Source organism: Alnus glutinosa, chromosome 9 (assembly GCF_958979055.1).
Source record: "Alnus glutinosa chromosome 9, dhAlnGlut1.1, whole genome shotgun sequence".
Classification (NCBI taxonomy): Eukaryota; Viridiplantae; Streptophyta; class Magnoliopsida; order Fagales; family Betulaceae; genus Alnus; species Alnus glutinosa.
In genome coordinates this window covers 3,929,462-3,956,551 of record NC_084894.1, presented here as the reverse complement: position 1 = coordinate 3,956,551, position 27,090 = coordinate 3,929,462, and the positions used below count along the sequence as shown (strand labels likewise).

General features: G+C 36.6%; 1 protein-coding gene across 1 annotated transcript; it reads right to left on the bottom strand.

The window, feature by feature from the left end:
* Positions 1 to 200: 200 nt before the first annotated feature.
* Positions 201 to 20,913, bottom strand: LOC133878027 (DDT domain-containing protein PTM). Its single transcript, XM_062316506.1, has 11 exons — positions 18,890 to 20,913; positions 18,178 to 18,792; positions 14,470 to 15,631; positions 13,473 to 13,761; positions 13,241 to 13,365; positions 7,143 to 7,603; positions 3,581 to 3,609; positions 2,546 to 3,160; positions 2,115 to 2,329; positions 739 to 1,082; positions 201 to 654 (listed from the first exon to the last, which is right to left on the bottom strand). The coding sequence occupies exons 1-10, from the start codon at positions 20,554 to 20,556 to the stop codon at positions 1,068 to 1,070; spliced, it is 5,193 nt and encodes a 1,730-aa protein (XP_062172490.1). The 5' UTR covers positions 20,557 to 20,913; the 3' UTR covers positions 201 to 654; positions 739 to 1,067.
* Between the last annotated feature and the right edge of the window lie 6,177 nt (positions 20,914 to 27,090).

Below are 27,090 nucleotides of genomic sequence, written 5' to 3'. Positions count from 1 at the left end.
GAAGAAAAAGGTGTGGGGAGGGGGTTTTCCTCTATTTCCTTCTGATACACCTAACAACAAAATTACAACTATCATAGAGAGAGTCCGATGAATTAAATCTGAACTGTTGAAAAAACTACAAGAGATCTTTCCGAGAGAGAGATACTAAGATTACGACTACCATCCTCATGTCCCCGTCTGAAAATGAAGATCTTTGAACAAACTAGGAAGACAGGCTTCATTCTCTTGAGAATAATCATTTTACACTCAAATATATGAATAATCTAAACTGGCACTATCATGACTAATGTCGCAAGAATATCTGAGTATTTGTTCTACAATGTCTAACATCCCCCCAGAAATGAACTAATTTTGTTTTTTTTTGTTTTTTTTTTTTTTGGTTTTTCCATCTAGTCTTGCCTTAAATCGCAATTTCTTTTCCTATCAATTGTTAGTCCCAAATGTAAATAAAAACTAAACCAAGTCACCCCTATAAGTCAGTATCTTACCAGTTACCACAACCTGTACCACATGATAAAGAATGTGAAAAAGGTTCTATGATTGAATTTAACACTGTTGGGCAATCTCCAGCAGGAAGAACTTAGGACCTGACAGGATACCCAGCATCTTCGCCTCAACGATCATAGATTGCTCTCTTCTGAGATTACTGAAAACCTGTAAGGAGTCAAAGATAGTCTTGTGGTAAATATTTTAATGTCTTGTGAAGACCAAGAACTTTTTTCAAGGGATTAGCTATACCTCTCCTTCCTTGCTACCGAACATTCCTTTCCTTCTTGGAATGGTTCTCAGTATAGTGCTTCGGTGCCGCAACCCTCTACTTTGGTTATACTGGCTTTGCCCGCTAGCATATTCGATCTTTCTTTTCCTAAACCAAAGAGTTTTTCTTCTTAGTCGAAGTTCTCTGCTTATCCTGTAGTTGAAACCTCTTAAACCCACTCACAATTATCAATTCCTTCACTTTTTAACCCAATGGGTTCTTGACAAATAATAATCATCCTCTTTATAAGAAAAGAAATGGATCAGACCCCAACAGTACTGAAGTATTCACCCTCAAATGCCAAGGGATTTCAATTGCACGTAATCTGCAACAATAGGTAATCAAATCACACATTATCTACATAAAAAGTTAAAAACAATAGATAACTATTTACTAATTTCCCACAAAGTCAAGAATTTTATTTTATTTTATTTTTTTTAAAAAAACCTAATTGCTTCCTATCATATTTGTCCCATATCATAGAAGAGAATTTTAGTCGATTATTATTTTTTTTTTTTTATAAGTAAGAATTCATTAAGAAGCGCAAAGGGGCGCAACCCTAGTACACAGGAAGTATACAAAGGAGCCCCTAAAAAGAAGACTGAAACGAACAAGAATGTAAAAAATCTACGTATGGCATACTACCCAAGCTATGCACCGACACCCAAAGATATAACATATTAAGCACTTTTCTACAAAGAGCCCCAACTTGTACCTCCACATCCTCAAAAAGCCTAGAATTTCTCTCACGCCACAAGCCCCACAAGATTTAGTCGATTATTTAAAAATTACCCAAAAAGAGCCTTTTTTTTTTTTTCAAACCAAAAGACACTTTCAAAGAAGAGAGCTTATTTTGTCAATATCAAGCAGAAATCTATGAACCGCTGAACGCATAAAACTCGATCAATAGAACACATAAAACCCAAATAGCTAAGTGACATGTAAAAGACCTGAATTTCTACTTCCCAAATCCTATGCAACACAAAACATCAATTAATTCAGAGGTATCAAAATCAAAGCAGAATGTGAAGAATTGATGGATTACTTTGATTAATTTTTAATGCACACAGAATATCCACAAACCTAGTTGGGTTCCTACAGGAGGTTAAAAAATGGGGCACATAGTTGGGGAGGTAGCTCCTAGGAGGATAGATGGTTGCCTTGGGTTTTGTAGTAACAGTTTGTGAAGGGCCAAAGATAATAAACCACCCCCCCCCCCCCCCCCTTCCGAAAAAAAAAAAAAAAAGGAACTGATCCTCCAAGAGATTAAAAATCTATGGACTAATAACTGGTCCTCCTAAAAAAAAACACATAAAAACTTGGTGCAGGTATTAGAGCCAAATTATTCCAAGTATACCTCGCTCAATGGTGGGACAGCGTTAGATACTTCATCATTACATTCAACCACAGCATTACTTTGTGTCTCAACAACCAACTGGGACACTCCACTTTTCACAGTTAGCACATGGGGGCAGATAGGAGGGTCTCTTTTGCGACATACATGGCACCTAAATCCAATAAGCTTATCGATGTTCCCTGGATTGAGTCCAAAAGCATCTCCATGAAACCACTCTGCATAATAAGACAAGTGAAGAAATATAATGAAATGTATATACTATATACTAAGGAATTCAACAAGGCAGTAAAAAACGATGTTATTAAAAAGGTAAAAGCAGAAGGATACGATGCTTCAACCACCATTATGACCCTAATCAGCACCAAATGACTACATATAAAACTAAAAGATGAAAGAGTTACCAAATAAAAGAACAGAAAAAAGCGAAGTACCTCCACATATTTCACAAGCAATATTACTTAATGTAGATGCACAACCCGCTTCACCACAAAGACGGCATTTGGGCTGATCAAGATTTACATACAATTTCTCAGACGAGGCAAGGATATTTTTCTCCCTAAAATGCATCACTCTTTCATCATTAGGCTTTCCGGAGAACAGAAGACCATTAAGCCAGTAACTGTGGTAAACTTGTGTTCTCTTCTTCTGCCAAGAAGTGCGTCTCTTTGGTTTCTTATACATCGTCTTTTTCGATTTTTTCTGCTTCACTTTCTTGCGTCCTCCAGGCTTTTTATTTTGCAGTGACAAGCATTTAGCTTTCCTAGGCGAACGACGTAGAGGCACAGCAGGTGGAGCTTTTTTATTGTTTTTTGATTGTATTTGTCCACCCTTTGAGGCTTTTTTACCACGTTTTAGTTGAACTGGCCTGCAATCTTTGGAGGCTTTTTTACGCTTCTGTGACTGTACTTTCCCTCGCTTTGTGTCAGTTTTCCATCTTTTTGCATCAATCTTGGCACGCAACCCATCCTGGCATCGGTGGCATGTATATGTATATTGAGCAGTGATGGCCCCATCAGACTTCTTGACATGCCTTTTATGAAAAAATCCTGAAATATGATGATAATCAGGCATCAAGCCTAAACAGAAGCAAGAAACTCCATGACAAACATCAACCTTGAAGCAACTAAACTAACAATCCTTTACCATACAACCTCAAAATTTACCTCTGTATTTACTTATTTTGCAAAAAAAATGGAAGAAACAAATACAATTTTTTTTTTATATAAGTAATTTTTTGTCCCCCAAGGAAAGGGGAAAGGGGAAAGGGAAGATTCGAACTAGTGACCTCCGTTTTATGAGGCGTGGTCCCTAACCGATCGAGCTACCCAAACAAATCTAAAATGAAAGAATAAAAAATTTCAAAAAATAATAGAAAAACAACTTATATTCACTATAAATTGTTTACAAACTTCAAGACAAGAATTAAGCACAAAAGGAAAAAGCCTTATGAGAAGTCGAAAACTAACCTTTGCAGTACTGGCAGCTCACAGCGTCCCTGCCAATATTAAAAATATGTAAATTATGAATAAAAGGGAAAGAAAAGGAAATAAAGTCAATAAGATGACAATTAAGATGGGAGTGAAAAAAATTTTAACAAGGCAAGAAAATATCAGCATAGTTTAGCCTTTAACAATGATACTAGTAACATCAGAATGCCTCGAGCAGATATTCTAACATAATTCTCAATTCTCAAATTATCACTAGACTATGTCAATTTCAAATTCATCCTATTTTGTTCAATAGTAACCTCAAAATATCAACAGAACATCCTCTAACCTACTTTGTCCTTTCATTTGCCTATACCATAATACCTAATGCCAGCCAACCTGCATGAGACATTACAGGACCACACTTTGGCCATATAAGACAAAGGCCAAAAGTGTTGACATCTGGAGATTATAAAAAAGGATAATTCCACGAGTATTCAGGACAACCTTATGAGAGTGCAATCGAGTTCAAGTGTCATAAATTAGTTTCACACAATGGGAAACAAAGAAGAGAAATTAAAAGAAGGAAAGCATATCAAGGTAGTAGAATTGGTCATTTTTCTAACCAATATTGACACGAGGCACTCAAGCTTATAATGGTGGTATAAAATGTTGTATAGGTCATGTAGTCAAACCACTGTATTACTATATTTTCAGCCCTACAAAGATTTCAAAAGTTCTAAGAATGGGAACAATGATTACCCATGTCAAAGCATCATTGAGTTAGACTCAGCAGCAACTAAAAGTTTGCTTGGCCAAAACCATTAGTAAATTAAGATGTTTGTTCACTCCCACTGCTTTTGTTTTGTGTTTTCCATTAAAAATAAAATAAAATAAAATAAAAAAAAAGAAAAAAAGAAAAAAAGTTCATTCCTTTACACTTAATATTACCTGTTAACCACAACATAGCAATTGGGTGGCTTGAACAACCAACCTTTAACAGTAAGGTCCCCTCACATATCTTTAAGGAAAAACATAGGCTATCAAGGAAAATAAAAGTTGAAATGAATAATCCTACAAAGAGATCAGGAAGCACAGCTCAGGTTTCTGACTAATTTATCTACTTGGTCCAAGGGCACAGGGGCATGAGGGCGATTAAAAAATAGATGTGCAAGGACAATTTTTTTTTTTTTTTTTTTTTTAAAAAAAATTATCTTTTTGGAACTAAACATCTGGTAGTTCTTGGGCCTTCGCCAAGGGGACCCTCTATCACCCCTTCTCTTTGTAATTGTCATGGACGCTCTCAGTAAAATGTTTCTCAGAGCAATGCTTGGGGGTTATTTATTTATTTTTTTGATAGGTAAGAAATCAATTTTATATAAAAAGCATAAAGCGCCCCTTAGTACATTGGTAGTATACAGGGAAAACACCTATCTAGAAACAGAAAAGCGAGTGAGGAAGTCAGAAAAAGAAATATACAAAGGATGGACATAAGCCGAAGTCCAACAACACAAAGACTGATAGAACAAAGAAAGGATCTCTTCTAAGGATCTTTCTAAGTCTTCAAAACTCCTATTGTTTCTTTCCCACAATGCTTGGGGGTTATTTATCAAGATTCCGAGTGGACATCCATAATGTTGCCCCATAGAAATATCCCACCTTCTGTTCACAAATGATACACTTATTATGTGTGATACAAACAACGATCAAATTTATAACTTGGGTCACATTCTACTGTGTTTCGAGGCCATTTCGGGATTGAAGGTCAACCTCCAAAAATTTAAGCTAGTCGCAGTAGGGGAGGTTCCGCATAAGGAAGAGCTGGCTGATATTCTCAGTTGTAGCATCTCCTCTTCCCCCAAAATACTTGGGTCTTCCTTTAGGTGCTCCCTTTAAATCAAAAGCTATTTGGAATAGGGTAGTCGAGAAAATGGAAAAAAAAAAAAGTTGACTAGTTGGAAGAAGATCTACCTGTCCAAGGGAAGGCGACTTACTCTCATTAAGAGTATGTTATCCAATCTACTTACGTCCTTCTTATCCCTCTTCCCATTACCAACAGACATTATTAGGAGATTGGAGTGCCTTCAAAGAAGCTTTCTTCGGGATGGTCCAGGCGGTGAGTCGAAGTTTCATCTAGTGAATTGGAAGACTATTTGCTCCCTAGTCCCTAAAGGAGGGTTGGGAGTAAAAAATTCTCATGTTGTTCAACAAAGCTCATCTTGGTAAATGGATATGGAGACTCGGGCAAGAGGAGAATTCTTTATGGAGACAAGTGATTGTTGAGAAGTATGAGATCCAAATAAGGGATTGGAGTTAAGAGGAAGCTCGATGGCCTTGTTCGTTCACCTAGAAAAAGTATTTGGAAGGTTAAGGCCCCTCCTCGCATTGATTTCTTCTTATGGACAACAATAAAGGCTAGAATCCTCATGGTTGACAATCTTAGAAAGGGGGGGGGGGGGGGGGGGGGGGGTGTTTCTCTCTTGTTAACTAGTGTTACATGTGCAAAAAGAATGAGAAGATTGTAAGTAAATCACCTTCTCATCCATTGCGAATACACTAGTGATCTCTAGCACTTGGTTCTCAACTTCTTTGGGGTTTCACGGGCGATACCTAGCAACATCCTAGAGTTGCTTTATTGTTGGAATATCCATGGGTGGGGACATCCCAAAGACGCAATTTGGAAAGTCATTCATGCTTTCTTAATATGAAGTATTTGGAGAGAAAAGAATCAGCGCCTCCTTGTGGACTGGGAGTCCAACGTACTTTCTCTAAAATCCTATTTTCCGAGATATCTTTTGGATGACGCTATTGTATATGTTCCTAACTTTTCCTCATCGAATATGGTAGATCTGATTAATTGTTTAGATTGTAGAAGCCTATAAGGTGATTGGCTCTCTTGTCTACAATCTGTGTACGAGGGCTCTGCCCTTTTATTTCAATAAATTATTATCCATTAAAAAAAAAACATTTGGATGCATGTAGCTTTTCTATTTCTCCTTAGTGTCTTCAAGCAAGAGTGGAATCTATTCAACTTTCTGAAAGATTTTAACTTAAAATACTTCTACTAGTTAATTAATGAGCATCCTGCAACTCCCAAGTATTGTAGTAAATAGAAACCTTCCCATTTAATAACCTTAAGACTAGTTATAAGGATATTATCAAAAAAAAAAAAAAAAAGATTTTTTTTTTTTTAAATATGCATTTACTACATATCCATTAACAGTTTTTTTAATACTTAAAAATCTAATGAAATATCTTATTTTAGCTTTTCAATTGTTATTGTAAAAAACTTAACAACTATTAACAGAACTTATAAATCCTCATATTTAAAATAAGATATGAAAACATTTTCCCATTCTTTCTAATACTTGTATCTGAAAATTAAATAATATATGGGGGTAATAACTTGACAACAGGGATTCAAATTCAGAATCATCAAGTGTAGAGAAAGGAAAGCTAATGTCATCAACTTCACTAATTTTAGAACTTAATACTCAATCAAGTTTGCAGACAACAAAATCCATTTGAAATATACTAAAAGGTGACAGGCAATTCATAGGCATAAGAAGATAAATACATGCAATGCAATGAATATCTATACCTGATCAGGACATCTTTATTGCAGTGCCCACACTGATGATACTCAGATCTTTCTGCTTTTGAGAACAAATATGAAAATCCCATTTTCCGGGAGGACCTCTTTTTTACTCTACCAACCTCAAGAAGTTTCCCAGATTTCATCCCATTAGATTTGCGGGCAACTCTTCTCTCCTCAAAATTTTTTAGGAGATGCAAAGGAACATAAGATTCCACCAACCAATATTTCTTCCTTTCACTAGAGGATTCTTCCACCCGGGACCCATGTCTTTTAACAATGTCAGGGAGAACTCTTCTCTTGCCAAAATCAAGAAGATATTTTACCACTTCCCCTTCAGTGCACTTCCTGCGGATAATAACTTTCTTAAATAATCTGATTGATTTTCTAGATTCCTTGTCCAATGCAGGGAGAGCATGTGTGTTTTCAATGTCATCCCACTTAATATTTGAATCAAGATCTCTGACCTGTAAACATGGCATGAATTAGTGGACTGAGAACTTCAGAATATAGGTAGTTCATTAACACATCTGGGAAATCTTAAAAAAAAAAAAACATTTGGCCAGGCAATTACTGAGGTTGGGCCAATCATAAATTATCATATAAAAGAAAATATATACAAAAAATAAAAGTATATATGAAAAATAAAATTAACAAAATAACATCATAGATAACAATAGTTACATTTACTAACAGTAAAATTGAGGTCACTCATTAATATTCATTAAGCTAGCTGCTTTCTGCCATTCATCATTTTATCTTCCTAACTTTCCATATATTCTTTTATATATCCTAGTATACCTTGTATATTTTGTGCATGAAAGCTTTCCTCAATAATCAAACTAATTACTTGACTTTCAAATAGAGCTAGCAATGTTTGACACGACCAGCGAATCCAACACGCAATTAGAGGGTTAGGGTTTAGTGTGATAGGATTCGGGTTAAAATAGGTCAGTCCGATTAGACGTGATTAATAAACGGGTCAAATGCATGTCAACCCGCATAACCCGTAATAGCATAACTCATATAATAAAAGTATATTTTTACTCTAAAAAGTTAAAAACCCTAAGATCACTTAAAACCCTTTTATTCTCGCCACTCTGCTTTCAGACTTTCAGTTCTCTCTCGCAGACTCTTACTCTCACCTTCGTCTTTGCCATCGACTACAACTACCACGATTGCCACCACCACCACCACCATCGTTCGGAGTCTTCCGCCCAACCCTTCAACTCTATCTACTTTCAATTTTGTTCACAACTAATGCTAATGCATGGTGAGAAGGCTTTATCTTGTCGTTTGTTGGAATGTAATCCTTTCTTTTTTTATTGCTCTTTGTTTGTTTATTTAGCTGAACTTTATTGGACTGTAATCTTATTTTGATTGGATATGCACTAAACAGTTGGTTTATATTTATTATTTATGGTTGTGGATAATAATTATCAGAGTAGAAGAGGAAAGGCTCAGGTTCTGTAGTTTGTAGGTTGTTTGTGGACTACGGGTGTTGTGTTTTAGGGTGTTGGTTCCTGTGGGTTTTTGGGTGGGTTTCTTTTGTGTTCCTTGAGGGTTGGGTTGGGGTTCTTTGTTCTTGTAGGTTTAAGTTCTCGTGGGTTTGTTTGGTGGGCTTCTTTCTTTCTTTTTTTGGGCTTTTTTTTTTCGATTTCCAGCTTTGCGTTTTCTCTTCTATACTGCCGGTGTACTACGGGACGTCTGACGCTTTTAATAAAGTCAGTTTATTACTTATCAAAAAAAAAAAAAAAAATTATCAAATTGAGTTTGTCATGAATCTAGTTGTTAATGTGTATAATTGATATAATTTATGCTTATAAAATATGAAATTGTGTTGATTGGGTCAACTTAACAAATTAAACAGGCTAAAATGGGTTAAAACAAGTCTTATTCGGTCAAGTCCAATACGATCTGTTAATTAAATGAGTTTTGTGAGTCGGGTTGGGTCACCCGTTTATTTAAATTGGTCATGTCAGTGTTGAGGAGTTTTACTTGTTTATGTAAATGGGTCGAGTTCGAGTTTGGGTTGAACCATTTAAATACATATGACTCAATACAACACGAATCCGAATGGCCACCCCTACTTTCAAATTGAAAAGAAAATACATGTAAAAACAGTATTTTCTAGGCAGGACAAGCTAATGATAAGAAACAATGAGTTAACCATTAAATCTTTTTTTTTTTTATAGGCAATAAGTTTCAGACAGATGGAATGGTGTTATTGAAAAGATGAAACATCGTTTCGCATGTGGTGGAAGAGGCTTTATTTGTCAAAGGGTGGTAAGATCACACTTATCAAAAGCACTATTTCCAATTTGCCTACTTTAGAGCCCGTTTGGGATTGTGTAAGAAAATAGAACTTTTAAAAAAAAAAAAAAGTTCATTTTTAAGCTTTTCTCAAAAGTGCGTTTTGGCCATTTTTAGTTAAAAAGTCAAAGTACTTCTGAAATTTTTTACCAAACAGACCAGCTTTTTGTTTGGCACAACTTCTTAGGTACTAAAAGAGCAAAAGTACTTTTTAACCTTTATAACACAATCCCAAACAAGCTCTTACTTTATGTCCCTTTTCCCCATCCCAGTTGGAGTTGCTAACCGAATCGAGAAAATTTAGAGGGATTTCTTGTGGGGAGGAGTCGATGACAAGTTCAATTTCTATTTAGTCAGTTGGTCCAAGAATTGTACTTCGCAGTCTTCAGAAGGTTTGGGGTTAGGAGTCAGGCAGATTCTCCGACTTGTTCCCCCCCCCCCCCCCCACCTTTTTTTTTAGTTTGAACTCATTAGATCTAGTATTAGAACGAATATTTGAAGACGAGGAAGAATAAAATTTTACTTGACTTGTCTTTACGTTTAAAAAAAAAAAAAAAAAAAAAAGTCAATTGATTAATTCCATTCCTTTTTCCATCCAAACTAATTGGCAACACAGAAAGGGAGGCATTGTGAAGAGTGGTGGTGGAAGCTAAATGCCAAAGCTTGTGGGGTGGGTGGTACTCCAATTCGGTGCATGGGTCCTACAGGGTGGGGGTATGGAAAAACATTAGGAGAGGGTGGAGCGATTTCTCCAGATTTGTGAGATTTGAGGTGGTAGACGGGTCTAGGATCCGGTTTTGGTACGACATGTGGTTTGGAGAAATGACCTTGAAGGAAGCCTTCCAGGTGTTGTTTGGCATAGCTCGTTCTAAGAAGGCCTTGGTTGCGGACCATATGCAGTTTTCGAATGACACCTGTCAATAGTGTTTTACATTCATCAAAGTCGTGCATGATTGGGAGATGGAGTAGGTTACCTCTTTCTTTGACATCTAGTCCTCTAGTACTCTATTAGGTTGAGACGAGAAGGCGAGGATAGGATTTGTTGGACCCACTTCAAAAGGCGTATATTCGAGGTTAGATCTTTTTATCAGGTGCTTAGTCCCCTCACTAGCTTTTCTTTCCCTTGGAAGTGCACTTGGAGAAGTAAAGCGCCTTCAAGGGTGGCTTTCTTTGTATAGACAATTACATTAGGGAAAATCTTGACCCTGGATAATCTAAGAAAAAGGTAAGTCATAGTAATGGATTAGTGTTGTATGTGTAAGAAGAGCGGAGAATCCATTGAACAACTGTTGTTCGATTGCGAAGTAGCTATACACTTGCGGGCTTCGATTTTCTGTCTTTTCAGAATAAGAGTGGGTAATGCCTCCAACGGGTGGTGGAGTTAAAGGAGTCCAAATCATTTTATCCTTACCCTTCTGACCAACCTTGGTAGAGCAAAGTACTTCAAGAAACAAGACCAAGGATTCAAATTCCCAATCTCGAACCGCTCTTGAGAAATCTTGTGTTCCAATGTAAACTACCATCAGACCAGTCCATATACTTTGTCACCATTGCATCTTTATTCCAAGCAATTTGAAATTTTTCAGGAAATGCGTCTTTTAACAAAGCATCACCACACAGATCATGCCAAAACTGAATTTGGTGACATCCCCTACCTTGAATGGAAAAGTTCCCAAAACCGCGCCTAATTCAATATACTAACTCTGTAAGGACCTTTTACTGCATCAGAACATCATCCTTCCCAAGAAATCCCATTACCCACTATCCTCATCCATAGATTATCCCTCTTCTTTCGCATAATACCACAACCATTTGCCAAGTAAATCTTGATTAAAAACAAGCAACTTTCTACCCCCCCTGTCCCCGTCCCCAATCTGCCTCGATTTAAATGAACTAGAGTAGTCCCAGGTATTTGAAAGGAAAACAAGGCACTCTGAAACAAAGAACAGCTGCTAATGCCTCCTCTCTCAACACATCGCCCAAAGGTACTAATTCAAATTTCCCTAAGTTTACCTTCAACTCCAAAACAGCTTCAAAAAGTACACATCTCAAGAAATATTTTTTTTTAAGTAATTTCACATCATTAAATAAAGCGTAGAGGAGCGCAACCCTAGTACACAAGAAATATACAAATAGAACCCCTAATAGGAGGAAAGAGAAGAAGATAAATTCAAAAAATATGCAAATGTAGAAACAATCAAGCTTTGATGAGCTGCTATCCAGAGGTGTAACGTGTTAAGCATAAGCTTCCTCAATTATGTCACCGACGTCTCTACGGCTTCAAAGTATCAAGCATTCCTCTCAAGAATTGAAGTTGCTTTGGATCCGCACCGTGAATAAATTAAGTTTTTTATCAACAGAAAGAAGATGAGAAATCACCAACTGATCAATAGCATCAGTTCCCACTGAAACCAGATAAACGCTCCATTCTACTGCTGTGATGACATTCTACTAAGTGGCTCCATAACAATAACAAAGAGGACTGGATAAAGGAGACCTTCCTGCCTTAATCCCCAAGTGCTCCCAAAGAAAAAACCTGGACTACCATTTACCAAAATTGAATGCCACACTGTAGATATAAAAAATGAAATCCATTTCCTCCATTTCTCCCCAAAACCACAATACTACAACATATACAGAAGAATGGACTCAATCATTTTGATAATGATAGATCCTGCAAGCCTTTAAAGCTAACAAATTAACGGTTCTAAACTGCACATGGCTGCCAAGCTGGACTCTTATGCTTGACGCAATTTTATTATCCTCACTCTCATTCAGTTCGGATTGGGCACAATTTATTTCCATACCATACTAAAAAAAGCTAAACCCCACTAATAATATAAGGTTGAATACGATGTGAGGATGGTGTATGTTGATCGACATACAAATCCCTCCATTATTCATCATTCCTCTTCACTCAGATTGTGAAGACAATGTCACCCTCATGTAGTAATCGACCAGCCCTGCCCCTCGTCACTTCTGGCTATACCTTATCTTGGCAGAGGAAAGGATTCTATACCCTGTATTAAATTACAATTTGATTTATATATATATATATATAGGTAAGCTATATATGCATTCAAAGTTGTATAAGTTACTATTTAAAAAAAAAAAAAAATCTCGTTCTAATGGGCAAGTACCATTGGAGAAATAGCTCATTGGCATTACTATTTTGAAATTGCAGGACATGTTTCTATCCATTCAATAGAAAATAATGTATGTTATATGTACCCATTTCATTTATTTCTAAGAGCATGTCAAACATGAAGTAACCAGATGGAAATACTTGTAATGTTATATGGCCAATGCCCCTTCCATTCAAAACTAAATGCCTATTAAATTCCTCTTTTTATACATTTAATACTGCTTGAAAAACGGAAAACAAAAACAATGAGATAAAAATTTCCAAAGTTGCCAAATGGAGAGATCTAAAACAAATGTCTATAGCATCTCAAATCATGCAATTCAAGTTCCAAATAAGAGCAAATTTAAGCAACCAGTACAGAAAGGGAATCAAGAAGTTAAACTTATGTATTATTCAATCAATACCTAAACTACGAAGTAAGATGTGTAAAACAGCACCCTGATTTTGCCTTTAGTGGTAGCAGAAGCGCAGAAATACAGGTACCCTTTTTCTTAAAGTATAAAACTAGGTAATTTGGCCCAATGGGGATTCGAACCTCTCCCCTATCTGCCACAACAGGTACCTCAAAGCCCAAAAGAAATCAAGAAGCCTTTGCATCACCTAAACATCAGCTACTACAACAAATTGGAAATGTCGAGAGATATACCTGGAAAGCAAGCTGCTCTACACTCGATGCTGTCTCAACAGCAGCTCGCCAAGCAACGTATCTACTTCTCTTCGCATATTCTGAATTCTCAGGATATAATATGCCTGGTATCTTCGTACACCCAGCTGCAGAATTTTAAACTTCAAACAAATTCAGAATAATTATTCAGTTGACCTAACTGTAAACACTATGACTCCAACTGCATATAAGAAAGAGAAGACAATATTCAGACCTTGTCTGGCAGCCTTGGAAGCCAAGGAGGAAGGCAGAACCTTCCAATTAAACACCTGACGAGAAAGTTTACCACCCCTCCACCAGAATATACCCAATCCACTAGTAGCTTTTGATGAAGGATTGGACTCAGGTTCTGAAGACCTAACCCTTTTTCGGCCAATCCCCTGCTTTGAGGATGCACGTGATGAACTGATCACAACATGAGACGCTGAACCCACGGTAACAACAGAATCCACATGTCTTGACCACTCAGTTGAGAATGCAAGAGGATGCAAATTCGACTCCAACTGTGGACATTCCATAACAACATAAATTATCCCAACATTATCAGAGAATGAAACTGAGTGAGCTAGTTATATGAAGTCAGAAGAAGCATTTAAGCTGAAATCTTGGGCCACTTCAAACCAAGGAACGAATAAACAAACCCCATTAACAGACGAGGGCCTGGATAACCACTTAAAGAAAATAATTGTTAGGTGCAAGGAACGTTCAAGAAATAAAGACATCTCTTTTTTACTAAATAAAAAATAAAACTTATGACCTACCCCACCCCACCCGACCACTCTCCCTTGCCACCTGAGCCAAGGACTAAGGACCAGTAAAAGCAAATCTGTTATTATATCTAGAACTATTAACCACCCCCAACCAACAAAAAAAAAAACTTCCCACCCCAAAAGAAAAGAGCAGCCCACATAAAAAAGGATATGTACAAGTGACCTAGTTTATATCATAAACTGATAAGGAACTGAAGCTTGAAGAAATTTTCAAAATTGGGTTAGAAAATCTATCACTAAATTTAAATTTGAACGTGTATTTTTTTTATTTTTTTATAAGTAAATTTGAACAAGTGTATATTAAGTCAAACTGAACCTCAGAATCTCCTAATTTATAACAAGCTGAACCACATTGATTAATAGCCATAATCCAAGTTTAACTGTTTAAGGAAAGGGAAAGATACTTTTTTTTTAGTAAGTTAAAAAGGGAAAGATACTCACTGTGAGCAACAAATGCTTAATAGACGCTACATCATATGCCTTAAGAATACTTTTATGCCAGTACTTGGTCTGATGTGGATTCAGCCATGGACCCAACAAAAACCCGCGCAGGCGATCTTCCATGGAGAGGATATGACATATAACATCTATGAGATGGTCTTTCCTATTCTTTTTTGATTGAAACCCAACCACATCGCTTTTGAGACCTTCCTGAAAAGGCCCCAAATGCATGATAAACAAGCAATCTCTGTCATCAGTAGGATATTTACAAGAAAAGCACCACCCACACTTCTCTTTCCGAGCATTTACATTTAGGTTCTGAATATTTGGCCAACAAAACTTGGCACATTTCTTCAAAATGGCCTTCATTTGTGCTGAAACTATATCTTCCTCTAACATTACAGAGTTTTGATCAATTTTGTCTGATGATTTACGCATTAATTCCTCCGCAACTGATGAGGCAGTTTGAGCGAAACTGTAATAGTTCATGTAGCCTATCCCAACATTCACATGTGATGTGTCTCCTTTTCTAGAGGTTATGGCAGAGGAGTAACGGCCAGGACCTGCAGATTCCGTATTATTTTCTCGTCTGACATCTATGCTGGTAGACAAAGAACTGTCTCCAAGAGATGGGATTTTTCCAGGTATTTCAGAATGACCTAAGAACTCAGCAGCTCTATTTGAATCGTGGCGTCCATGATTTTGAAAATTCTGAATGTCGAGACTCATTTGCGTGGTTCCAGCTGATCCTTCTGAAGTTACATATGGACTTTCAGTTGCAGTCATTGAATCTAATAAGTTCAAAGACATGGAAACCTCACAGCCAAGATGACCAGAACATCCACTAACAGAGTTTTCTTCCACTTTCCTTGATTCATCAGCATCATTCTTAACAATATTCATTTCTGCAGATGTCCATGGTGCCGGGGGCATTGGAATAGCTGGGTTTTGTCCCTTTGTAAGAATGTTCGAGCATATAGAATTGTTCAGCGAATCCAAATTACTAGCTCCATTTAAGCTCAAAGAGATATCCCAGTGCTTGTAGATAGCCATTAATATACCACTATTGGAAACTTCTGAAGCCTTCAGCACTTCAAGAACAGCATTCAAATCATTTCTGTGGTAGTAACTGAATGAGGATTCAGTGTCACATGACTCTGACCTGCAAGTTCAAAATCCAGCCATATTGAAGAAAGAATATATCAGAATGATCAAGAGTGGCATAAGAAATTGTTCATTGTGAAAGATAAATACTTTATTTTTTTATGTAAAATTGACTACTAGGAGCAGAAGAAAATGCACATCATGTAATGCTTAAACGAATCCTTGCTAGTCGAACGTACAATCTCTACCAACCAGGGTGAAATCAATGAGTACACTGGGCAATTTTATAATAACTGAGCAGTTCAGTTGGACAGCCTTTCTTTTGACTCCATTGGTGAGGTTGAGCCCAATTGGTTGGAGAGAGCGTTTGATATCTCTCATCTCTGTGGGGACTGGGAATGATGGTGTGATTATCTCTCATCTCTTGTTGTTTGGCTTTTCTGTGGGGACTAGGAATGATGGTGTGATTGATATCTCTCATCTCTTGTTTTTGCAGTTGATACTTTATTTTTTTGTGGGGCCGACCCAAATCACCTTCGTCTTTTACGTTGTTTGTTCTTATGCTTTGAAGCCATCTCGGGTTTGAAGATTAATTTGGCTAAGTCAGAATTGGCTAATAACGTTGAAGGCCTGGCTAGGATTTTGGGATGCAGGGTCTCCTCTTTGCCTATATGGTACCTAGGTCTTCCTTTGGGTGCGTCGTTTAAAGCAAAATCTATTTGGAATGGCATTATTGAGAAGATTGAATGTCGATTGGCTGGTTGGAAGCGGTTTTACTTGTCTAAAGGGTGTAGGATTACCTTGATCAATAGCACATTGTCTAATTTGCCTATCTACTTTATGTCTTTGTTTCCCCTCCCGGCAAGGGTAACCAACCGAATTGAGAAATTACGGCAAAATTTCCTGTGGGAGGTATGCGTGACGAAGTCAAATTTCACTTAGTAAGTTAGTCTAAGGTGTGTTCTCCGATTTTCTAAAGGGGGGTTCGAGGGTCCAAAATTTTCTCATGTTCAACCGAGCTCTTCTTGAGAAGTGGTTATGGCGTTATGCTTATGAGAGAGAGGCCATGTGGAGATTGGTATTGGACCTTAAATATGGTAGTCAGTGGGGTGGGTAGTGCTCTAATGGAGTCAAAGGGTCATATGGACTAGGGCTTTACTTTGTTATTCGATCAACTATACTCCATTCAAATCGAAACAAGATGGTGTAGACAAGCTTTATTAGATCCCCTCCAAGAGAGAGCGGTTTGAGGTTAGCTCATTCAATAATGTCTTGATCCCCGTGATAGCACTCCTTTCCTTTGGAGGTGTATTTGGCTGAGTAAGGACCCTTAGAGAGTGGCTTTCTTCACTTGGTCGGTCGCTTTAGATAAGATCCTCACTTTGGATAACTTAAGAAAGTAGCATATCATTGGGGTTGATTGGTACTGTTTGTGTAAGAAAAGTGGAAAAAGGGTTTACCATCTTTTACTCCATTGCGAAATGCATTATAGAACTCTATCTTTGGCTTGATCGTCTTAGCATGGGTCATGCCTCGTCGAGTGAGAGATCTCTTCGCTTGTTGGAGAGGGGAGTTTGGTAGCCTTCAAAAGTAAAGTTGTCTGGAAGATGATTCCACTATGCTTGATGTGGTGTATTCGAGAGAAAAAAAAAATGCCCAAAGCTTTGAAGGCAAAGAGAGGACAATGGCGGAGTTGAAGGCCTCTTCTTGAACTCCCTCTTTCATTGGATGGTTGCATATGATTATTTCCATATTTCTAGTTTCTGGGAATTTTTTTATCTTATTTCTTTTTCTGGTTAGGTGTTTCTTTTATATACATCATATTTACTCGGGTGCGTCCTTTTGGTTTTAATGAAATTCAATTACTTATCAAAAAAAAGTAATGCTTAAAAATGAGCCAACCAAATATAAGTTTTAAAATTAAAATGAAATTCCTGGTTCAACATACTTCATTTTGATTTTCAAAAGAGAGTTTCCATCCGTTATTAACATGTTTTTTCTTAAAGATCAAGAAAATAAAAAATAAAAAGGTCAACACCACTCTAACTACAGACCAAAACATGCAATTGTTTGGAATCTAAAACTAAATTAGCGAGCCACTACTGTTTGAATCCACCCAACAAAAGAAAAGAACAAAAAAAAACACCCGCACATTCCTAGCATCTGAAAAACAATGAAAACTCAAACGGCTGATGACTGATAAAGTGATTATCCCTTCATTAGTATTTTTTTTTTTCAAGGAATCAACTAGTTCTCGACAAATAACAACTTACTTAAAACCTTAATCATAACCACTTGTGGATACAAAAATAAATTTCTTTGCATACGTCTCAAAGTTGCATGTTTCATGTTCATGCTTTTACCACATGATTTGCATTTGCGGTCTCACTACCAAAACTACCCTCTTCCGATGGTCATAAAACCAGAGACCCATAAAATTAAGTGTTGGCTTTTTATGAGAAGGATTTAAGAAGATGATTGGGAAATTCAATATCAACAGAAGTGGCTTATCAGATAAAATAATAATGATTACCGGTGATAGTAGTAGACTAGTAGCAGTCATATTCAATTTAACTATATCAACAATATAAAGAAAAAACTTACACCAACAAGTAACCACAGCTGCTAAAATACAGCCGACCATGAAGATCAATTCCCAGTAGCTCTGCTCCTCGAAGTGACTTCCACAGTTTCATCCAAGGCTTATGTCTGTCTATTGCACACTCAGGGCAGTACCAGTCACCCTCTGGCAAAAGATCACTAGTAATTCCTACACACCTTGAATGATATGCAGCAGGACAACCATCACAGCATATTAAGCTTCCATCCATCTTACAGAGGCAGCATTCGTCACTATTCCAGTCAGAGGCATCCTCAACGATCGCCTCAGTCAAGCAAGAGCCACCAGAAACATCTACTGTAACTCTCCTTTTCTTGCAAACCTCAATGTTCGTACTCCGATCGAAAACCATGTCAAGCTCAGCTGCCAAAGATCTTCTACTAAGCTCAGACCTTATGGCTTCCACTTCAATCATGTCATCACACAGACACCGAAGTACCTCAACCTTTACAGAAGCAGGCTGTTTGTAGTAGTCGCTTTTAAATAGCTTTAACTGACTAATACTATAACCAGGTTTCAATCCCGAACCATGAATCAGTAGGTATTCGGCCATAAAAATGGGCCACGTAATTAAGTCTAACAAATCCCAGTTAAGACTCCTGCATCAATATTTTGACAGAGAAAATGTTAAGCACTAGCATGACCAAACCAAATTACTTTAGAAGAAAATAGTGAGAGCGAGGAAAAAAAGGATACCTTAGGCAATTAGAAGCAGATTCGGAACCTTCATTTGAAAGGTACTCCAAATGCTTCCTCAGAGTTTGCAAAATAGAAACATGAATGCAATCAAACAGTCTACTAGGAGACATGTACCTCAATGCTGCTACAAAATCCTCCAACTCAAAGGGGCTCAGAAATAATAAAGTACTAAATGATCTTAAACAAGTGTAGACCGCAAAAAGGTCAAGAACGGGAATTTCATCTAAATTCAAATTTTGCGAAGAAGGGGGAAATTGCAGCTTTGAAGGAAGTACACGGGTCCTTTTAGATCCTTCACAGCCTGAACCTGCCCCCATTTCCTCTGTTACTGCACTAACCGCAGGAGATAACAATGGATCATTGACAGCACATGACATCATCGAAACATGACTCTGTGCAGCCCCTCTACGAGTACTTCTCCTCAAAACTGTCTCCGTGGTGGATCCCAAATTATCTGATAGTCTTCTTCTCTTTCTCCGGCTACTTCCTTGTTTGCATGGACTTCCTAAGTCCCCTTGGTCCCCACGAATAACTGTAGTACCAGCCTCAGAACGACCATCCTTCAACTGAACTTCCATAGAACTAGAATCCTTAATGCAGGTATCATCCAAAACACCAAGAGAAGCACGGACCTTCAAATCTCCACTATAAGCACTATTTTCCTTCTCAGCTCCTTCAGTCAACCCTAAAGATGCATCTCTGACTGCAGACCCCGGGGACCCGCTGATACCCTGCGTCAAAATAACATCATTGATATCTAAATTAACTTTCTCCAAAGACCCATTTGAGCCACCATCTTCCTCACATCTTTCTTCAACATCGCCAATCTCTTTTTTTCGGCTTTCTTCAATCATCTCAGAAGAATTACTACCCTTAAATTCTACTCCCCCATCACCATCCGTATCCTTAATTTCCTCATAAACTTCCACATTCAAATCAAAATCACATTTCCTCTTCTTGGTTCCCGAATCCGAACAACCCAAATCACCTCCACCATTCTCATCAAAATCACCATTCACGTCCAAATTCAAATCAATACAATCCTTTTTCCTCAAATTTTCCTCAGACTTAACATGTGCATCACACCCAACATTCAAATCCACCTCATTTAAATTAAACCCAGTATTCAAATCAAACCCACCTTCCTTCTCTAGGGTTTCTTCAACATTGATATCCAAATTCCGGTTAATCTCCACAATTTCTCTCAAATTCCCCCCAAACCCATGTCCCATTTCCAAAATCCCTTCAAACCCATCATTTAAATTACAATTTCCATTCGAATTCCCACCTATCCCCACACTTTCTGTCAAATTCCCCCCAAACCCATTACTTAAATCACAATTTTCATTCAAATCCTTCCCATCAGTCACCGAATTCACGCTAACATTACCTGACCTGCCTCGAATCTCGCGCTTCCGCTCGATACGACGCCGCTTCTTGGGCTTCCGTCCGAGCCGCGGCTTCTCTTGAGCCAATTCGCCGGCGCCGGCTTCTTCGTTGCCCTCCAAGAGCGAAGCCACCTCGGACAACTCCAAATCCTCAGAATCGCCGTCCTCGTAGACGATCTCGAACACCCCAGACGACGCGTCGTACGATCTCACGGTCCCCGAGAACACCCCGAAGCCCTTGAACGCTTTCTTCACGGTCCTGCCCACGAACTCCATCCGGAGTAACTCCCTTTGTGATCTATGCGAGAGAGAAAAAAAACCCCCAATTGAAGATGGTTCTTGCTCTCTCTCTCTCAAGAATTACCTTTTTGGGCCCAGAGAGAGAGAGAAATCATGCCTCTCTCACTCTACAAATGCTTTTAGCGTGCACAGAGAGAGAGAGAGAGAGAGAGATGGGACCTGGGTAAGTTAGGAAGAACGTTACTTTCTCTCCGTAGAAGTGGGTACTAAAGTGGGGAAGTCGTAGGGGAGAGAGAGATGGGAAAGTAAGAAATATCCGAATGCAATTTACTTGGAATTTGGAAGGGAAATAAGGAAGAAACCAATGGGAAGCATGTGTTGTTGTTGGTAGGTGGAATCAAAGGGCTGCGGCTTGCGAAGAATGAGCAATGGGAAGCAAGTGTTGTTGAGAAATACACAATTTATGATGAAATTTAGCTTCATCTCACTAATCAAAAATCTACTTTTTATTCTATCTTTAACTACTTTTTACCATCTACAAAATCAAGGACTCATCTAAAATCCTATTGTTTGTTAGCTCTATATTTAACACTATTATGTTACCTAAAAATATAATAGTGTTACTAGGAATACAAGAACATGCAACTGAATAGCTATTCATATTCATTCATTCGATAACAATATATAAATTACCAAAATTTATAACTTTAATGGAATTAGATTTTAACTAAATTTCTTAACATACTCTTAGTTATAAAAATAATATCCTAAAAATCATTTGTATTCGACGTCTTTCAAATGGGTGGCCAAGGACGACGGATGGCCGCCAGAGATGGCGGTAGATGCTATTCAATGATAGTAGATGGTCACCAAATATGGTTGCCGACAGCAGACTAAGCTGGATGGTGATCGGTGATAGGCTACGTCAGGCGGTAATAAGTGGTTACTAGCTGCTGTCAAGGCAAGATAATAGTTTTGTGCCTGTAAAAAATTGAAAATAGTTTTGTTTTGAGATATTATTTTGAGGGCTATTCTATTTTTGGGGTAATATACATTCCCTGCCTTTTGAGGTGAATAGTTATTCCTCATTTTAAGGGAATATAACATGATAGTAATTCCATATGATTAGATATTCTATTCCTTGGTCTATTTATGTGTATCAAACGTGCCTTTAGTATTCTAAATTTTATACGCATCAAATCTCAAGTGTCTATTGAAAAAGAGGATTGCAATAGATTGACCAAGGTAAAACTTAACGAATCTACCTCTTTCAGCCCTCACAACCAATACCACAATCTTGAGAAAGTATAATAGTTATGAAAAATACTTTGACTACTACAAATTTTACTACTTCACCTTACAAAATAATGTGATATTCAATATGGTACTTATCATGTTAGCCAATAAACTGACGTGGCAGTTCACGTAGCATGGAGTAACAACTCATGTGGATCAGGATGCCACGTAAGCTTTAAAAAGGCAAAGTAATTGATGGGTGGCCGAACCACCCATCTAGCTACCCAATCACTGTCACATGTGGCCAACCATTCATTTGGGTTAAAGGGATCGCCGGTCCCCCTTAAAGTTAAAATGGTAGTCGATCACTCCCATTGAACCCTCGAGGTGGTCGCAACCAAACCACACCTATGAGCTAGATATGTTGGTCGTGACTGTAATGCCCCAAACTTAATAATTCCTAAAATTCAATATTTGTGTGTGCTACACTTATCTCATACCTTTTATTATATTATAATAATTTTGTAATAGATGTACAATAAATACATGCCATAAAATTGAAGCAGCAAGTAAATTTACAATATTTAGAAAAACTTTACTAACCACCTATTATATTTCATTGTCTTTGCAATCATACTCATAAACTTTAAAAAGTGTTAATATAGTATATCAATCTTTCAACTTTTTTCAATTTCACTTATCCGTTATAATTTTCTGTTAAATCCTAATGGAGGGGTGTCAAAATTTATAAAATACATATAATTTTTTGAGGAAAAAAAAAAGAGAGAGAAAATTGCAAAATTTAGGCGCTGGTCATGATTTAACGGAATTTGCAAAATACCCATTCCTGAATTTTTGAATTTTTTTTTTTTTTTATATATATATATATTTTAATAATGTAATATTTTATAAATTTTGACAGGATTTAATAGAAAATCTTAACATATGGATGAAATTGAAAGATTAATACACTAAATTTACATTTTTTAAAATTTAAAAATATGATTGTAAAAGTGATGAAATATTAAGAGTGGTAAGTGAAATTTTCTCAAAACCTTTTATATTACATGCATACAAACTCGTTCACCATAACTCTAGTAATGTAAATTATTGTGAGCACTTATACATCTTATGAATCATTGTTACTTACATGACAATCCTTATAACATAAAATAATATTAACCCGTCGAAATCTTTGCTTACTCCGACAGTGGGATTTTATCATAATGGCCTCGGGTGTGACTGTCTGAGTCGGTAAGTTTAGTTGTTTAGTGGCTGATGTAATAGTGCCATGCACGTGACACTATTACAGTAGTATGTATGGCATTACGGTAAATTTTGTATTACCCTAGCACCACCTAATAGTGAGATAACAATATAATTTGTTTGCTGTTAATTGAGGATTAGGTCCTGTAATTGTAAGAAGTTAATATGAAGTAAATAACAGAAGCCTCTTTTCGTAAAATAACTTGCTCAGTTCTGTCAAGTTTGTTTGATATGCAGCATGCAAAGGACCTGAACAAACTACTAAGAACTAAGAGACAAATGGCTCACTGACACGGAGTATTTTATTGAACGACAAGAATCAAAGTCCAAGAATTAGTTCAACTGTTTGCCCTCTTGTCTCAGCAGTTGTTTTTGTTTTTTAACCAACTCATAAAATACTTAAAAATATTTTAACCTCAATGTCACGTCAGAACAATCTTTCGACCAAAAAGCAAAGAACATCTCAAATGTTTTAAAAAACGAACCCGACATGTCCACGAGGTGAGAATACTAAAACGACAAAGAAAATTGTAATAGCTTCTGCTTTGATATTGGTTTAGACATTTAACATTATTTTATGGGTTAAATATATTTTAGCCTCTAAAATTACCACCCTTTCTTCGGATGACCCCACAAACTACCAATGCTTAGATTCTGGCCCCCAAATTACCACTTTCTGATTTTTTGACCCCATCCGTCTATTTATGCCGTCAATTCTAATAGAAATTGGTCAAATACCCCTCCCTTAACCGTGGGAATTTCAAAGTATACGAGGGGTATTTTCGAATTTCTATTTAGAATTGACGGCATAAATGGACGGATAGGGCCAAAAAGTCAGAAAGTGGTAGTTTGGGGGGCCAGAATCTAAGCATTGGTAGTTTGGGGGGCTAAAATATATTTATCCCTTTTTTTTATATTTTAAAAGAAGGCAGTGGGGATTTTTTTTCAATTTACTATAACATATTGAATCATCTACATGGACGGATTTATGGGACCGGTATAGGCCATGGCCCCTCTCAATTCAAAAAAAAAAAAATTAGATAAAAAAATAATTGGCCTACATGCCCTTGCCAATCAAATTTTTTGGTCTTTGGCCATGTCTATAAGAGTTTTTGGCTCCGTCATTGACCATCAATACCCACTCGATCACTAATTATAATTGTTCACATTTTTTGTTTGTTTTGTTTTTGTGGGGTTGGAGAAGAAGTTGATTTTGGAGTGTTCAAATGGAAGCAAAAATAGTTGGTATATTCACTCACAGCCTCACAGGAGAAGCCTGCATAATCATGCTCTGTCATTAACCTTTATTCTCTACATGCTTTTGCTTTATACAAGATGCCAATTTTTTTTAAAAAGAATTCTAAGTTCCATATCATAACTATATATATTTGGTTTTAGAAGAGGCCTGTACAGTATCATTTAGAGATCAAAAACAACTTTTTCTGTGTTTAATCCTTTTATAAGATTATCTTACAGCAACGGCGGAGCCGGACGGGGACGAGAAGGGACAAACGCCCCTTTGCCGCTTAAAATTTTATTTAACCTATGTATAATTGGCCTTATTGTCCTGTTGCTCACATTAAAAATAATAATAATAATAATAATATTATTATGACCTTAGACTTTAGCATAGATATTACAGTCAAAGCTGCCCCTTGGCTATTCCAATTTCAAATTGTAGCAGCAATTGTAGCTGCCCCTTAGACTTTAGCAAAACTATTTTAGTCAACGAGACATTCACAATAGGCTGCCTGCCTGTGCGGCGCACGCAACTTCTCGTACGTTACTAAAGAGAAAGCATGCTTTGGTTGAGTTTTTAATGATTGTAATTTTTATATAATTTGTTAAATGATATTTTTAAAAGGGTTTTAAGAGTTTATTTTTTTTTAAAAAAAAAAAACTCGGGCACAAGAAACTTGTTAAGGGACGAGAATGACGTGATCATATTATTTAGTATTTGTGTTAGTGTCACGGATCTCTCGAACGAGTTTATCTATATTTTTTTTTTATTTGTTTTGTGTCAGTTGGTTCACATCGTGCGTAACAATTTGATAGTTGCAAAACTTGCTTTGATCAAATTCTCTCAAATTATTTGTCTGAATTTGAGAGAATTTAGATATGTGATTTTGAGATGCCACTTATAAGACCTAAGTGATCAGATAAGTGGTTGGATAACCAAATTTTTATTTGATCAGGTGGATCTTATAAGTAGATTATAATCCTCTACAATTTTAAATAAATTTTAGATTTTCAAATTATGTGAATTCAGACATTTTTTTACATCAAACTATGTTATCGATGCAACAAAAAAAAAAAAATCATTAAAAATTGCTTTTTGTTTACTTTTGAAGAGACACTTCTTATTTATAAAATTAAAAGATAGTTTTTTGCTCAAAGCTTTTATATGATATAAAGTGTAAGAAGTTGATAAAAATATATTCAATTCTCATTGTTAATGTGTTATATTTTTAATATGTAGCATTTTTCATGTCGTTTGATGCATGAAACGACCTAAATTCATATAATTTGAGAATCTACAATTTTAAAGAAATTGTAAAGAATCATAATTTCTCATAAGTGATATCTTATAATTATTTGTCTGAATTTTTTTAAATTCAGATAAATAATTTGAGAGGATATAATCCAACTCGCTTGTGCAGTTGTCAGTAATGCTGGCCTCTTAATTACAAAGGAAAAAAAAAATAATAATAATAAAAATTAACCTATCATCCTATGAGATTCACCAAACACCGTTATTAAAAATAATTTAAAAAAATTCCCCACCATTCACCAGGCAGCCTATCCTCCCTTACTTAAATAGTATTTTCTACTCTTATATTCTGTTCATTACTTTCTTTATGTTATTTTTGTTGAAAATATTTTTCGATGTTCGGTTTGTACGAAAAATGAGTAACAACGGAAAACGGTTGGCAACTTCCAAGACCTCTGGCAACGGTCCAATGGTAGTCCGATAGTTTGATAATAAAAAGTTCAAATTCAAAAAAAATGGTTTACACAGTTTAAAAATAAAAACCATTTTCAGAAATTAAAAATGTTTTTTTGGTTAAGCTGAAAATATTTTTAGTCACACCAAACACTGGAAAGTAATTAAAACAATTTTTCAAAAAATATTTAGAGATTGCAGTTTTGCACAATTTTCAATAACAAGCCTAAGCAAATACTCTAATTTTTAAAACAATTTAAAGTATGTAAGGAAATTTTTATATTGATTTACTTTTAAATTTGACAATTAAGTAATAAAATTATCTATATAAACTTTTATATTTAAATTAATTGCTGATGCACTAGTGCATTGTGGAAAGATTGGAGAGTGACCAATTTGAGTTGTACTAGTCCTCTCTGCCTCTTCTTAGAACATGTTTTCACAGATTTTTTGTGTGCATCAGGTATGAGCTACCAAATTGAAGCAGGAGGTGTGAACAACATGGGGTTCTACTAGGTATGTAAATACATATGGTTATTAATCGTTAATAATTGCTAACCACTACAAATTGCTAATCATGTAACCGCATGGGTGGAATATTGCTGATCTGGCCAAAATAGCTAGGATCCGGTCGGATATGGACGAATCCGGCCATTGATCAGGCCAGATCTGGCCAAAACGGCCGGATATGACTGGATCCTGTCATTGATCGAGCTGGATCCGGAAGATTTTGGCCGGATATGATCTGATCCGGACGGATCCGGTCAAACTTTCTCCCTAGAATCCGGCAACGGCGACCGAACGTTGCCAGATTCCGGCAGCATTTGCCAACTCTCTGATTTTTGCATTTTGTAATTTTTTCGTGCGAGCCAAACACCGAAAAATAAAAAATCATTTTTTCTGAAAATGATTTCTTCAAAATTATTTTACGACGGAAATCATTTTACGTCGACACAAACGGAGCATAAATTTTTAAAATTTTCCTTAAACTTTATGATTTTTTTCTATGAAATCCCCCCCAAAAGAAACTTTTTATACCCAGACTTTTATTTTTTCAAAATTTTGTCCCCCTCACCTTTAAATGTCTAATTCCGCCGTTGGGTGGTAGGATAATCGCCTTCACC

What these genes read in the sequence shown, in the direction of transcription:
- LOC133878027 (XM_062316506.1), bottom strand. Translation starts at nt 20,556, where the DNA reads ATGGAGTTCGTGGGCAGGACCGTGAAGAAAGCGTTCAAGGGCTTCGGG. An exon ending in TCTGCTTCTAATTGCCTAAG is followed by an intron (nt 18,793 to 18,889) that starts GTATCCTTTTTT and finishes ATATTGATGCAG; the next exon opens with GAGTCTTAACTGGGATTTGT. An exon ending in TGCTTGTGAAATATGTGGAG is followed by an intron (nt 2,330 to 2,545) that starts GTACTTCGCTTT and finishes CTTATTATGCAG; the next exon opens with AGTGGTTTCATGGAGATGCT.